The sequence below is a fragment of the Parasteatoda tepidariorum genome, chromosome 5, assembly GCF_982258835.1.
Source record: "Parasteatoda tepidariorum strain Cologne lab strain chromosome 5, Ptep-v5.0, whole genome shotgun sequence".
NCBI lineage: Eukaryota > Metazoa > Arthropoda > Arachnida > Araneae > Theridiidae > Parasteatoda > Parasteatoda tepidariorum.
Window position 1 is genome coordinate 32,523,848 of NC_141759.1, and position 17,478 is coordinate 32,541,325.

At 31.7% G+C, this 17,478-nt stretch overlaps 1 protein-coding gene across 1 annotated transcript in view; it reads right to left on the bottom strand.

Moving 5' to 3' along the window:
- Positions 1-17,478, bottom strand: part of LOC122270567 (uncharacterized) — a 68,402-nt gene that overhangs the window by 25,307 nt on the left and 25,617 nt on the right. The window contains exon 2 of the mRNA XM_043048378.3: positions 8,233-8,314. Within this exon, the coding sequence (XP_042904312.2) occupies positions 8,233-8,278 (46 nt within the window). The 5' untranslated portion in view covers positions 8,279-8,314. The remainder of the gene's footprint in view (positions 1-8,232; positions 8,315-17,478) is intronic.

The following is a 17,478-nucleotide window of genomic DNA, read 5'->3' on the forward strand; positions in this document are numbered from 1 at the left end:
GCATAGATCGATGGTCTCTTGCGGTATTTCCTGCCAAATTCGATCCAATTGTCGAACGAGGTCATCAACATTCCGTGCCAGATGCAATCGCCTTCCCATCATATCCCAGACATGCTCGATGGGAGAGAGATCTGGTGATCTGGCAGGCCAAGGAAGAGTTTGACAAGCTTGCAGACAGTTCATAGCAACACGTGCCGTATGTGGTCTGGCATTGTCCTGCTGAACAACCAGCCCAGTGCGCTGCAAAAGGAACGGTAATAAAACTTGTCTTAGGATGTCGTCGACGTACCGCTGTGCAGTAAGTGCACCTCTAATGACAACCAAAGGGGTCCGGCTGTCAAACGAAATGGCACCCAGACCATAATGCCTTGTTGAGGGCCGGTGTGGCGTGCAATAGTGAAGGCAGGATCCCCCCTCTGCCCTGTGCGTCTCCAAACACGTCTTCGATGATCGTCAGGACACAGTTGGAACTGGGATTCGTCCCTAAAGACTATACGTCCCCAGTCGGCATCATTCCAGCCTGATCGAGCGTCGATTTTGCGCGTCTTAGTGCGTTCTTGGTGCGTCCATTTTTTTGTTGTGGAGTGTATTATCTAACATTAGTAGGATGGGAATGTTAAATAATAAACTCGTTGTTATTATTTCTTACTTTGAAAGACAAGTGCTATCAATTATAATGCACAGATTTCAAGGTTGTAAATAAGAGTTAATGACAACAAAAATGAATTTCATGAAAACTAACTGTATGTTAAAATTTTTTTTGACATACATCAACGTAACTTTGTGAATCATGCAAGGAGAAAAAAGTTCTGGTAAAATTACAGTCCTGTATGGAAATGACATTTCCATTTCTGGTAAAAGAAAAGTCACCATTCTGGTTAATAAAACCAAAATTTATGGTATTTAAACCGTTCAGGAGGGAATTATTTCGTTCATATGTTAATGGTTTACCTGAAATTCAGGTTTTCAAAATTATAGTTCTTATTTCTGTTCGTTTCTCGTCGGCTTTGTGAGCCCAAGTCTGCGGGTTCGATCCCCGGCCCAGACACCGGATTTTTGAGATGCAGAAAAACCTCAGCGGCCATGTCGTATGATTATGCGGCATGTAAAAGATCCCTGGAGTGCCGTATTGGTTCTTGGCATTTCCGGCAAAAATTAAATTCCTTTGAACTTGAACTTGAACTGAGGTAATTTACGCAGTACCTGTCCGCGAAGCGGACACTACACTGCTTCATCGAAGATGATGCCCGTGGGCACCTGGAATATTGTCGTTAGAAAATATGTTGGAGTTGTCTGGAGGGAGTAGTGGGCCTGGTGGGTTGAAGTGGTGTCACTATGGCTTGTTTTCTGGTAATAGGGAACGAAGAAGCTGAACCAGCTCCTCGTTTTTAAGAAGTTCTTGCATCTCTCGGAAGATATGAAGAAATCTGGTGGCAGTATGGGTAGCACTCCTGTGCTCTCTGTTCTTTTGTTGTGGCTTTCGACGTGGTCTCGCATCACATCCTGTAAAACAGGCGGGATGTTCTCCTCTGCAGTTAATGCAGGTGGCAGGCAGGCTTCTTGGTTTAGTGCACTTGTATGTGAAATGATCACCCGCACATTTCATGCAGGCTGGATCAGATTGGCAGTTCTTTTGTGTGTGGCCAAATTTTTGGCAACGATAGCACTGAATGTCATATCGTCCTCCTCTAAAACGTTCTATCTGGACTTTTGATGATAGTATCTCTTTGGTGTTGAGGAAATCCGCGTTCTCCGGGCTATCTGGCAGTATAATCAGGAAAAGGGGGAGGAGCTTGTAACCTTCGCTCCGCCTCTTCTTCAGTTGCTGTACTCTGATTGGACGTCGTCCATTTGCCGTGAGTTCTTTTTCCAAGATCTCTGTTTTGGAATTTACTGACAGTCCTTTTATGAGAAATTTAAGGTTTCTGCTGATGTTATGCAGTTTCTCGGTCTGTTCATGATCTGTAGTCTCTTCTGCTGAATGGGCTGCAGGTGGGACAACAGGTTCTGGGATGCTGATTGCAGGTGGGCTGCTTTCTGATGATTCTGAGGGAGGATTTTTCTTCTTCCTTTTCTTTTTCTTTTTCGGAGGTTCGATGTCCTCTTTCTGTGTTTCTATATCGGTTGGCTCTGGCTTATCCTGTTTTTCAGTGGGGATATTTGCAGTGATCTCAGTTGTTGGAGTAGGGGCTGTCTGCTCTGGCTTTGTCGGCTCTATTGGATTTGGAGTCGTTTCAGGTTCCATTGGCTCTGGGGGTAGTAGTTCTGCCTCGGCTTTTGGCTCCGTATCCTTCTTCTGGTCAACTGTAGTGGTGGGTATAGGTGGAATACTCTCCGGTGTGGGCTCCTTCGTCTTTGGGGGAGGGAACTTCTTTGGTCTGGCATCAATGATTTTAATGGCTTTGGCGGCCGCACCGATGAGTCCCAGGTAGTATGAATCATTCGTTGAAAGATATAGCTGCATATATGCATGATTCAAATTAGTCATCTTTTTTGAATCAGAAGTAATCGATAGTAGGTAGTCTATGAGTTGTTGGTGATCGTAGTCGCTAGGCGGTAAACAACCGAGTTTATCTAACTCAGATACAGCATCGGTAGATGAGGTCCGTGAGCGGCTGGGAGGGCTAACCTTCCCGCCGCGGGCAGTTCGATGAGACATGTTTCGCACAGAGCTAGACATAAAACGTCCGCACTCTGCAAAGGCTTGAGCTGGATCCGAAAAAGATTAAATTCCTAGTGCACTTTAGCATCCAAATAGAGTCTCGGTGCTGCCATCTAGTGTGGCAGAAAATAGACGTCCAAATTAACATGACCAACGATATCTCACCCATTTTGGTGGTCCTGAAAGAGTGGATACCACCTCTGGAGAACGCACTTGGTCTGCTCATCTGCAAGACCGATTGTGCAGCTCATTGGAAATTAAAAAAAAGAGTTCTTATTTCTGTGCATTTAGTAAAAAGTACAAAACTGAAAAGTAAATTTTACCGAATGAATGGCCTTATGCAATTCTCTATATCTTGATAAAATTGCCAAATTATACCACGTTTGCAAAATTTTATCAAATATTATAAAATCATATATTTCTTTAATTTCACCAAAACCTTTTAGACAAAAATTACCAAACTTTTTAGTATTCTCACAGAACCAGAAACACGGTAAATTTTATCCTATTCTGGTAGTTTTAACTATACTTCTTTCTTATTGTGACAGATGCTAGAACTGTTAACATTTCCTAATTTTATTCTTACACCATATGAAATATGTTTAAATTATATTCAAATAATTTTTCGCATCAATTTTTTTTACGAATTTTTGTGTTATATTTTTTATATTACTACACTGCACTTCATTCAAGAATTTTAATCAAAATAAATGTAATTATATTTAATGCTAATAAATAATAATATGTAATTATTATTTATGTAGCATTAAATATAAATAATTTAATTTATTTATATTTAATGCTACTCTGTCTTTGACAACTTAAGTGCACTTAATGAATTTTAAATTTCTGAAGAAAAGAAAATTATGCAGGCACCGAATGGTAATAAAAATGCTAAAAGAATTTATTAAGTAGCTAAATTAATTATTCGGACTAATCTTAAAGAGAAAAGGATTTTTTTTAATGTTATACGATATTAGAGAGAAACATTTTTAAGGTTCTAATAATAGCTCAGAATATACATTAGCTAAGACATTTCGAAAAATCAATTCGAAAAATATATGTGAGAAAAATGATTTCATACATATTGTCTGTACATTTCTCTGCTTAAAAAGGATAATAAAATAAAAAGACCGAATAATAATAAACGTATTTTTTATTTATAATAACTTAAAGAATTTATATTAATCTAACTTAATTGTTAAAATGAAGGCATTTTAAAGGAAAATAATTCCTTTAAAAGAACTAAAAGAATAGTTATATTCCGGTTTCCTTTAGATGCCATATTTTGTAAATTAGAAAAGAATATTTTTGAAAGAACACAATACTTCCCAGTATTTTTTCCCTAGTTTCATGTTATATGATAAAGATAAATATTTATTTTTATCGAATTTAAGAAAAAAAACCAAAGGTGAAGAGATTTTGAAGAGAAATATTATCCATAAGTGCCTCTAAATAAACAAGAAAACTAAACGGCTGAGAATCGAATAATAGTAAGCATGTTTTAATTATAATAATAGTCAATTGTAAAAAATTATTATTCGAATTTAAGATCAGGAAGTATTTTTAAGTCTTCTAACGTATTTATTTATATTTTTTAAAGAAAAATCGCTTTGTTAATTTTGACTTTACTTTTGATTTATAATAACTTTACCATGACCCTTTGATTTCATAAAATTTTAAAAAATGTATACAAAAATTTGATTTCATGAGTAAAATAAAAATAATAAAAAAGAACAATAAAATGCTAAATTTGAATGCTCTGAAAACTAATAAGCAATTGTTTAGCTTTATTAACAAACCAGGCATTAACTAAAGATACTTAAGTTTAAAAAAAAGAAACAGGATAATAAAATGCTGAGTCTGAATAATTATAAGCATATTATATTAAAAAAACAACGTATTGGATAAACACATTAAAGTTTATAAAAACGAAATGAATAATAATGAAATGCTGAGACTGAATGATTATAAGCATACTTTCTAAGTATGTTAAAAAACAACGTATTAAATAAACACACTAAAATTTATTAAAAATAAATAAAAAAGGAATAATATAATGCTGAGTCTGAACAATTATAAGCATGATTTTTAACTATATTAAGAAAAAGCTTATTAAATAAACATACCGAAGTTTATAAGAAAGAAATGAAAAAGAGAGAATAAAATGCTGAGTTTAATAATTATAAGCATATTTTATAACTATATATACAAACAATGTATTAACTAAACACACTGAAACTTATAAAGGAATAAAAAGAATTATAAATTGCTAATGAGCCTGAATGAAATGAAAATATATAAATGTCACATAAAATAAACAATAAGTATGAATAATAATAAGCCTATTTTTAACTAAACACTCAGAAGTTTATAGCAAAGAAATAAAAAATAACTATAAAATGCTGAGTCTGAAGAATTATAAGCATATTTAATAACTATATTAACAAACAATGCGTTAACAAACAGTATATTAGCACACTGAAGCTTATTACAAAGTAATAAAAAAGATAATTAAAATGTTGAGTTGGAATAATAATGATCATATTTTTAAGTAAACAGATTGAATTTAACAAAAAATAAACGAAAAAGAACATTAAAACGTTAAATCTAAATAATTATAAGCATATTTTTATAAACATATTAACAAACAATGCATTAACAAACTGAAGCATATAAGCATATTTTAAACTAAACACACTGAAGTTTACAAAAAAGAGTAATGGTATTCCCTATTTTCTTAGATATCATATTTTAAGGATTTAAGAAAAGTATTTTTTAAAAAGATAATATTCGCTTGAACATTGACTTTCCCTATAGTTTTATATACATTTGGAAATTTTAAAAAATTTACATTTTAACTTTACAGTTAACTTATGATAATATAACCATAAAAGTTTTATCTTTTCTAATGTGGCAAAATTATAATGGTATAATTTGAATATTATCCTTCTTTTATGAATTTAAATGTGAGGTAGATGCACTAACATTTTTTATAAAATGCTATGTTTCAAAACCCTTTCCAAAAATTCAAAACGGTGTTATACTGAAAACTATATTAGTTTTTTGAAATACGAATACATAAATATGTTTGATACTATAGATACAGTGAGTGCAGAATAAACATCAAATTTGAAGAGTGTTTATAAGAAGAAGAAAAAGAGTGTTTGAAGAAAATTTATTATAAACAAACTCATCTTTCGGAGAAAAAGTTTTTAGATGTTTTAATATTTTTGGTTTTTAGGAATAGCTTCATATTCTTGTAGACCAAAATGTATTAAGCGTTAGTGGATGATAATAAACAAAGCACGTTAAAGCCTATTATACATGAAGTAAAGTCTGAAAAAGTTGTACTCCCCAGCAAAATTAAAGCAAAAGTTTATATATTTTGATCTTTTTTTGTGGATAATTCTCAAAACAATTTTTATCGAAAATAATTATAGAATATCATAAGCTCCGCATTTGATTTCGATATCCGACTAAACCTTAAGTTCTAAAAAGTTTTGTTCTTGTAAATCTATTAAAAGGGAAATAACTTTCGAAATAATAAAAAAGGTTTCAAATAATATATTAAAATTGACTATTAAAAATAAATATTTTAATGCGCAAAACTCCTGGCACGAAACGAGTTTCCTTTTAAAAGTTCATTTTTCTTCTTACGTGTTAAAATAATCGCAAATTAACAATAGATAAAAGATTAACGCAACAAATTCAAACACAAAATTGGGGGGGGGGAATAAAACTGAAATAACAAGCAATACAGATAAAAAAGATCTTAAATAATTTCATTTTTCTCATTGTGTATTTCTCATTTTGTTGACTTTAAAATCATCAAAAAAAGATTAACTGTACACAGTTTAAGTAGTCCCCAAAACATTGCAATCATAACCAACGCACCACAATACCACGAATAAGAAGTATCTCGAAGAAAAATGCACTTTAGTAATTACTCACTTTTTCGTTTTTTTCTCAACTACTATTGACTTAACAGTATTCAGGTTAATTAAAACGTTTCAAAAACACTACCCACCAAATTAAATACAAGCTTTCCAATAGCTTAATGAATGCTAATCGGGTAGCTCCATCACATCCCTATGTAGTTTTTGTTGGTGTTGCACACAAAAATTACACAACAAATTACACAAAAAAAATTACGCAACACACGCTTTCAAATAACTTTCAAAATACTAGGTAACTTCCTCCCATCCCATACCCACATGGATTTTACTTGTGCTTCATATCTAAATAAGCACGCGCTTTCAAATAGCTTTCAAAATACTAATCCGGTAACTTCGTTACCATCCCCATGTTGATTTTACTTGTGCTGCCCAACAATATGAACACACGCTTTCAAATAGTTTACGAAATACTAATCCGATTAAATTTGTTCTGTTGCTATGGGGATTTCGCTTCAGCTACACTTCAAAATTACACATTAAAATAAACACACGCTTTCAAAATACTAATCCGGTAACTTGCTCTCATCCCTCTGTGGAATTTACTTGTGCTTTTGCTTTTGAATTTACTTGTTACTTGTTGCTCACAGCAAAATAAACACATGCTTTCAAATAGTTTTCAAAATACTAATCCGGTAACTTTGTTCCATTACCATGAGGATTTTACTTGAGCTACACATCATAACTACGCATCAAAACAAACACACTTTTTTCAAAATTCTAATCCGGTAATTTCTTCCTTCCTTAGGCGGATTTTACTTGGGCTATACAACCTTTCAAAGTACCAATCAATATATTAATCCGGTAACTTTGTAGCTAGCTTTCAAAATACTAATCCGGTAACTTTGTCCCATCCCATGGGGAATTTACTTGAGCCACATATTAAAACTTCACATCAAAATGAACAAACGCTTTCAAAATACTAATTCGGTAACTTCATCCCCTCCCTAATAGGATTTTGCTTGTGCTACACAACAAAATAAACACATGCTTTCAAATAGCTTTCAAAGTACTAATCCGGTAACTTTCTTCCATTTCCATGGGGAATTTACTTGAACTACGCATCAAAACTACAGATTAAAAATAGACACACGCTTTCAAAATTCTAATCCGGTAACTTCTTCCCCTCCTTATGCGGATTTTACTTGTGCTACACAAAAAATAAACACACTGCTTTAAAAATACTAATCAAAATATTAATCCAATAACTTTGTAGCTAGCTTTCAAAATAATCCGGTAGCTTTCAAAATACTAATCCAGTAACTTTGTCCCATCCCCCTGGGGATTTTACTTGAGCTACACATTAAAACTACGCATAAAAATAAGCAGACGCTTTCAAAATACTAATCCGGTAACTTTGTCTCATCCCCCTGGGGATTTTACTTGAGCTACATATTAAAGCTACAAATAAAAATAAACGCACGTTCTCAAAATACTAATCCGGTAACTTTGTCCCATTCATAATAGGATTTTACTTTGCTACACAACAAATTAAACACACGCTTTCCACATAACTTCCCTTATAGCATTTAAATGTTTCTCTTCAAAAAGTTCTTTTCCTTTTTTCAAAAAAAAAAAAAAAAAGAAGGAAAGAAGAAGAAAAAATTTTCTTACCGTGACAGAAGATCAGAAGAAAACAAAGTTTCATCAACTTTGACATTTTAGATAAAGGATTTGTTTCCCACTATGGAAACATCTGAAACAAAAAATAATAAATTTTAGTAACATTTCAGGAGTTTAAAAGAATATTTAAACATTTAACATTCATGTGCTGTATAATCACCTACTAGAATTGGAAAGCCAGCACACGGGATTGACAGCTTCCGATTTTGAAGTTTGAACAACGAACAATTAACCTTTCAAAGAAACGATGTAGACGAATTTCTTTTAATTGCCATCTTGTGTTCTACCGACATATGTTTTCCTGATACAAAATTGTTTGTAAAAAAGTACAAGGATGCCTTTTAAATGCTCTGCTTTTAATTTATGTGGCAATTACGATAAAGCTCCAAAAGTATCCGCATTCAAATTTCAAGGAATGAAAATTTAGCGAATATATGTGAGCATCGAATTTAACGAGAAGAGTTTGCTCTGATTGGAAATTCAAGAGTAAGTCTTGGATTTCATATAAATTTATTCACTATTACATTTTATTAATGATTTACCAACATATAAATTTAGAGTGAATGTAGCTAATGCTAATTTGATGAAGTAGTTTAAGGTAAATTCAAAAATAGTTTTATGGTAATAATTCAGTTATGTAGTTTAAAAAAATGAGATTTTAACTATAGTTTTGCACCTACGTATTTACGCCTGGTGTCTGCAAAATTAAATATTTAAAATTGTTCAAGGAATGAAATTTGTATTATTTATGTATTTACAAGCTAGATAGGGAAAGTTTTATCAGAAAAATGGAGTCCTCAAATCTGTTAAAAATTCGTTAAAGTACTTATAAAAAAAAAACTCGTATGACAGTTTTTTAGAATATTTTTATGAGTGTCTTATTTGTTCCTATCTGTAGTTTTCGCTGATTTATTTAATGCTACAAAACCAGTATTTTAAACGTCAAACAAAAATTGCAAAAAATATTTTTTTTAAATTACTAAAATCGTGTTTTTTTGTATTATTTAAGTCTTTTTTATTTTACATTCAGAGGAATACAAACAAAAACCACAATGTTTTACCTTTTTTAAAAAAAATATTAATTGCAACGAGGATTTTTGCCTTATTGTAAGTTAACAGAAGGTTTGAAGTAGAAAGTACTAATAGCTGATTTAAAGTAATTTTTTTTTATGAAAGAATTAAAAGTGTAAATTTAGATTTGAGAATTTAGTTATAAAATAGAAAATGTTAACTACCTATTTGAAACGAATATTTAAAACTAAATTTTTTCGGAATGGTATTTAGAGTAAATTATTTTAAAGATTTAATGATTTATAATAGCAGACATTATGTATCTTACACGATAAAATTTAATAAAATATATCCTTTAAACATTGCATTTTTATGACCTAAAGGCTCTCTTATCACCTATCCGTTATTAATTACATTTTTTCTTATAAATTTATGAACTCCACTTTAGAAAAGAAGACATAATCAGAGAAAATGTGTTTTTTCATGAAAAAACTGGACAGCTTTCATAAATTTTCCTAAAAATTTCCAAAAGTGAAACCTGATGCTGAACCTGACGTACTGTAGTATTCATACTGTCGAGTACAGAATGTGTCTAGAAAGTAAAATATATGCGTATGGAATCAGCACTGTTTAAAAAAGCAGTAATTAGCAGTAAACCTAAATGCTCCTACGATGAGAGATGCACTTTTCAAATTTAAAAGAACTTTGTGCCTCAGAAGAGAAAAACTACATCTATTTTAGACCTTAGACAAAAAAAGAAAATGTGCTCATTATGTATTTAATTTTATAACCATCATTGAAAAGCCGATCAAATTAGGTGTTTACGACTACCGATGTTCAACTACATAGTTTTGTAATTTTGAACCCAATCCAGAACACAAGGGAACTCCTGGATAAAGCATTGGGAGAAATTTTGCCATCGTGCAGGACTTTTTGATGGAACTAATCCACATTTTCATTACATGGAGGGAAAAACCACGAAAACCTCACACGGTTAGCTTGACGGCAAGGGGACTCTTACCCATGATCTGTCTACCACTGAGGATATTTTACGTCAGCCTTGTGGTCGGTGCGATCCGGGTGCGGAATTCGTATCGACAAGTCATCGCTGGCATTCGATCACCTCACTGGAGGGAGAGTTCTCCATTCCCTGAGCAACCACGACTCTCTCATTATATAGAACATTTCTGAAAAATCAGACTCAACGTTTTGTGTTTGTAAATTCAAACTTCAAGTGCACCGCATACTTTAAAACACTGCCCATTACAAAAGCTTTCCAGATTGTATAACAGATCTTAATAACTTGATAAATCTCTAAAATGAAATGGAGCTATTTGCAAATAGTAATAATATAACTGAGAATGATGATGAGAGAACAGTAAAAAAATATATATTTCATTTTAACTAAAATACCTATTTGAACGTATAAAATTATTTTTATTTACGGGAATGGTTGCAAGAACTATTTACGGGTACTGAACTTTTCTCTCTCTCAGAAGAGAGTCGAATTTTGTAGAAATTTCTTAGAGTGTATCATTAATGATTTATTCATTAACTGGAACCATTTCGTTTTTGTTACATACAATCTCATGTATCATTACAGTATAATTTTAGGTGTGAAGAAAATAAGGTATAATTGTTATAAAGAAAAAAATTGAGGGGTGTCAATAGTTATTGATCTAACTCAAATAAGTAAATCTCTAATATAACTCAAGTAAGTAAAATAAAATAAGTAAAATATAATAAGTAATAATTAAATCAGTCATACTTTTGACAAAAACAGAAGAAAATTCTTTTAAAAAATCAAGAAATTTAACTTTTGTACGATATTACAAAATCTGTGCGTGATGGAAATTTTTTCCACAATCTTGCAAGATTCGTAAAATTTAATTTTTTGTTTGATAACTTTTAAGCTTAGATAAACATTCTCTCCTTCTTTATTTTATTTTTTTAAAGATAGAAAAAAGAAAAAATCAAGTATAATGATTTGCACTCTTGATTTGGGGTTTAAAATTTATGTTCAAAAACTTTAAATCATTCACAAAAAAATCACAGAAAATAAATTTTACATAAAATATAAGCGATAGGAAACTTTTTACCATTTAAAATTGCAAAACATAACGTTTTAAAACATTAGTTTTCAAATGATTTGCTAGCAAAATTTTAACGGTTAATTCATTTTCAATCATATACTCAAATAAATTTAACAGGCATTGAGTTCATACTAAATTTTAATCTTACTTTATCACCAACGTTGAACGATGGACCCGAATTGCCTTTGTTCCATATATCAGCTATCAATATTCACCTCCATAGTCTTGTAATTTCGAAACAAACCCAAAAGAAAGAAAAGGCATAACTTTTGTATCAAGTATTGGGACGAGCTGGCTATCATTTAGAATTTTTTTTATCGAAAACTTAGAAAGAAAAGAAAAACAACAAAAACCTCTTATGTTTAACCCGATGCCAAGGAAATTATAACCCATGACCCGACACCCACTGGGGACAGTTAACATCTGCACTGTGATCAATGAGAGTTTCGTACGAAACGACGACCATCCATCACAGGGCAATATGGAAAACATTGCATGCCATCCACCTTTACGTCTCCAAAAACCTGATAACAATTTATCAAAAGCAGGTAGTCCTTATGCCAACACAGGTGTCAATATCCCGATCCTTCATAACTTCATCTCAATGTCTTACCCTCAGAACTACTGATATATGCTTTTATATTTCCTTTGTTTATTCGTATAAAGATAATGTACTCCAGCATTTTGTAGTAAACGGCTAGAAAGAGATGGAGATTGAGGCCCGTCAATTTCAAGAACAAAAGCATAGTTAAGGACAATATGGAAAACATTGCATGTCATTCACCTTTACGTCTCTAAAAACATGATAACAATTTATCAAAAGCAGGTAGTCCTTATGCCAACACAGGTGTCAATATCCCGATCCTTCATAACTTCATCTCAATGTCTTACCCTCAGAACTACTGATATATGTTTTTATATTTCCTTTGTTTATTCGTATAAAGATAATGTACTCCAGCATTTTGTAGTAAACGGCTAGAAAGAGATGGATATTGAGGCCCGTCAATTTCAAGAACAAAAGCATAGTTAAGGGCAATATGGAAAACATTGCATGTCATCCACCTTTACGTCTCTAAAAACATGATAACAATTTATCAAAAGCAGGTAGTCCTTATGCCAACACATGTGTCAATATCCCGATCCTTCATAACATCATCTCAATGTCTTAACCTCAGAACTACTGATATATGTTTTTATATTTCCTTTGTTTATTCGTATAAAGATAATGTACTCCAGCATTTTGTAGTAAACGGCTAGAAAGAGATGGAGATTGAGGCCCGTCAATTTCAAGAACAAAAGCATAGTTAAGGACAATATGGAAAACATTGCATGTCATTCACCTTTACGTCTCTAAAAACATGATAACAATTTATCAAAAGCAGGTAGTCCTTATGCCAACACAGGTGTCAATATCCCGATCCTTCATAACTTCATCTCAATGTCTTACCCTCAGAACTACTGATATATGCTTTTATATTTCCTTTGTTTATTCGTATAAAGATAATGTACTCCAGCATTTTGTAGTAAACGGCTAGAAAGAGATGGAGATTGAGGCCCGTCAATTTCAAGAACAAAAGCATAGTTAAGGGCAATATGGAAAACATTGCATGTCATCCACCTTTACGTCTCTAAAAACCTGATAACAATTTATCAAAAGCAGGTAGTCCTTATGCCAACACATGTGTCAATATCCCGATCCTTCATAACATCATCTCAATGTCTTAACCTCAGAACTACTGATATATGTTTTTATATTTCCTTTGTTTATTCGTATAAAGATAATGTACTCCAGCATTTTGTAGTAAACGGCTGGAAAGAGATGGAGATTAGGGCTCGTCAATTTCAAGAAAAACGGCATGGTTGAGGCAATACGGAAAACATTGCATGCCATCCACCTTCACTTCTCTGAAAGCCTAGTAACCATTTTTCAAATGCTAGGTGGGCATCACTCCGCCCCCGGGATTGAAACCTAGGATATTTCAAATATGATCATAATTCAAATCGCAGCAAGCTAATAAGCCTTTATTATTTTTGTCAAAAACTCTTTAAAAAAATTAATTAAGAGCATTCATTTGAAAAATTACTCTTTAATTATTTATATTTAAAAACTAGTCAAATAATATTGTTCAGCTAACTATAATGTGGTCAATTAAAATGTAATAAACGTTGCAAAAATATTAATATTTTTACATTAATATTCCATCACCAATTGCAGCAATTATTACGATTATTATCATTGTATCCATTGAAGGAATAAGCTCTTAAGAATATTAAATATAAAGCTTTCTCCGATAATGAGGATAAAAAACATGTATGTGTACTCAAAAATGCAGTTGAAAATCTATTTAGAATTATAAAAAAAATAAAACGCTTAGAAAAATGTATGAGATAAATCTTATGATTGTTAATCAGTTCTAATAGATTCATAAAACCAGTATAAATTTTTCACGAGCATATAATTACTTTTTTCAGCAATTAATTGAAGATAAAATCTTCATCCTGATTATTCTGAATTTTTTATACTTTCAGGGAATAAAATATAAGAGAAGTTTCAGCAGAAACAACTATTTTGTTATTTGTTTGAGTTTTCTTTACTTTGAGAATTCATATCCATTCATTTTCTTTTTCAAAGGAATTCACGGATCAATGTTACATAAATTGAATTTGTGAGCTTATTAGCACGAAATGACATTTATGAAACTAATTAATTTTAAGAATGTAGAATTAATTCTAAGAATGCTAGAATTCAAAATTATTTAAAAAGATGTTAAAACTATGTGAAAATTAGCCATTCAGTTCTCTTAATAGTTGCAATTACAGTTTTAATTTTCAATTAGAAACGTATAAACTGGAATAATGTTTCAATTTAACGATGTTATATATATATAAATTTGATAAAAAACAATGGATACCCAACTAAAGAAATAAAATTTTATATAAAATCGTAGAATTAATCGTACATATTTGTGGATATATTTACTAAACATTTTCTTTATTAAGTTGTATAATTTTTCCATGTGCAAATCCATTTCGGGCAAATCCGTGGTCAAAATTATTTACTAAAAAATTCCTTTACTAAAAAATTTCCTTTGCTAATTTATATAATTTTTCCATGTGCAAATCCATTTCAGGTCAATTCGTGGCTAAAATTATCTACTAAAAAAATTTTCTTTGTTAATTTATACAATTTTTCCATGTGCAAATCCATTTCGGGCAAATCCGTGGCTATAATTATCTGCTAAAATAATTTTTCTTTGTTAATTTTTATAATTTTTCCATCTGCAAATCCATTTCGGTAAATCCGTGGGTAAAATTATTTACTAAAAATTTCTTTATTAATTTTTCCATGTGCAAATCCATTTCGGGCAAATCCGTGTTAAAATTATCTACTAAAATTTTTTTTCTTTGATAATTTATATAATTTTTCCATGTGCAAATCCATTTCGGGCAAATCCGTGGCTAAAATTACTTGCAAAACAGGCAATTTATGTTTCTCTCTTCTATTTTATATGTTTTTTCTTAAATAAATATTTATTTATTTTCTAAAATTATTTATGGTCAACTTTTTAAATTATCCAGTATAATACTACCTTGCGCACATCCATTTCGGGCCCATCCTTGGTAACTAACAAATCAATGCACAGCATAACTTCAGCGATGCAGTAAGAACGGCACTTTAAATTCCTCTAGTCACGCTCAATTTGCGCTTTTGTTTTCATATTTTGTAATCTGGCAATCATGTTTTGAAAATAATTTTAAATCATTTTTGAAAAATTTCCCGCTCATGTAAGTACATCTGATTTCGCTACCCGCTTTAGAGTTTTTTTTATGCTGTTTTTTCTTTTTCTTTTATTTTATTTTCTGCTTTTGCGTGTTATTTTTACTTATTGTGTTCTATTTTATTTGTTGTAATTTTTGTAAAAAAAAATTTTTGAGTGCTACTTACACTATTGTATTAATATATTTTGCTTTGGCTATATTGATACAATATCAGACAGCACTCTTTTTTGCGGATATAATCGTGTGGGCTGATGAAAAGATTGTATCTTTTATTTTCCGGTTTTTTTTTTAAAAAAATTCATCCTTATTTTTTTTTTTTTAATCAGTTGTTTGTTATTTTTTTCATTATTATTTACCCCCCTTTTTTTTCATATGTCAATAATTTTCCTTTGTTTTATTTTCATTTTGAACTTATCTAATGAGTTCTGTTTACTTGCAGCTTATACGCAACAAATGAAACCTATTGTTTTTCTTAACTTTCTTCGTGTTTTCTTGTATTTATTTATTTTGTTGTATGTATATATATATATATATATATATATATATATATATATATATATATATATATATATATATATATATATATATATATATATATATATATATATATATATATATATATACATATATATATATATATATATATATATATATATATATATATATATATATATATATATATATATATATATATATATATATATATATATATATATATATATATGTATATATATATATATATATATATATACATCTTTAACAGAGAGGTCTTTAAAAAACTAAAAATAATTAATTTCGCAGAGGTGAAGATTTTGTTTTATAACCGTCGTTGTGAGCAGCCGACACAATTTCTGGGTTTAAGACTACTAATGTTCAACTCCGTAGCCTTGTAATTTTGAACCCAATCCAGAAGACAAGGGAACTCCTGGATCGAATATTGGAAGAAATTTGCCTTCGTGGAGTACTTTTTGATGAAGCTAACCCCCAATTGCGTTACATAAAGAGGAAGACCACGAGAACCTCCCACGGTTAGTCTGATGGCAAGGGAACTCTAGCCCATGATCCGTCTACCACTGAGGATATTTCGCGTTAGCACTGTGGTCGGTGCATGCCGAATGCGGAATTCGTATCGACTGGGATTCGAACCCGGTTCGCCGCATTGGAAAGCGAACGCTTTATCTTAGCCATCTTGGTGAAGATTGCAACACCAGGAAAGAGAGCCGCGATAACCTGGTTAGTAGGACGTTTGGCGCGTGTTCATGAGAAAGTAGTTTGAATCCAGCCGGCCGTATTAAATAGTGATTGGTGCACGTTAAATGGTCACAAAATACTTCAAGTTCCCATTACAAATCAATATCTCTGGGAATACTAGGTTGGAGATAGATTGTTCTCTGGTTCAAACTTACGGTCTGTGGATGAATGAATGGAGTATGAGTGAGTCCTCCCGGTAAAACGGAATGGGACGTGAGTGTGGCTGAAGTCGTATTCTTGGCCAATGATGGCGCCTCTGAAAAAGCAAGAAACGCTCCATCTGCCTTAAAAATTCGCTTGATTTCAAGCAGTCTTGCTGGTATTGTCAAGAGGCGTAAGTAATAACTATAACAACACCATAAAGAAATTATGTAAATAAAACAAAACTTAAGTGAAATGTGAAGTGAGGTTAGGAATTATTAAAACTATGAAGCGATAGCCGCATAATTAGTAATTGTGACTGTTTATTTGTAACATTATAAGTAATTTTCTCTGATTTCTGACAACTGCTTCATAGTGTTGCTATTTTCACAAACATTTGTGCATTAATTATTTCCTTACCATGAGTACATAATATTGTTTCACTTTAGCGTAAAATATCTGATTCTGATTCTTGTGTTCTTGTTTCCTCTTGTTGTTGTTTTTTATGCTACTTACCAATATCAGCAATACCGCTTTTTGAAACCAAGCGATTTTAAAGCAGAAGATGCATTTCTTGTATTTCAGTGATGCCATCTATGGCCAAGAATACGACTTCAGCTACACACAGAAACACGTCACACCCCGTTTTAAAAGGAGGACCCATTTATACTCCCATTCATTCATCTGCAGATCGAAATTTTGACCTGAACCATAGAACGATTAATCACCTATTCAATACCTGCAGAGATGATTAATTGTGGGAACTTAGAGAACTTTGTGACCCGACAGATTTAACATGCATCAGTCCCCATTTACTACACAGGGAGAGGATTGAACTCATGACCCCTTGGACAGGGATCTAGAGCCCAACCAACCATGCTATCCCGGCCCCCTTTATTCTCTAAATTCAAGACGCCAATCAAGCAATTCTAAGGAGTGATTTTAATGCTAACTATTAGTA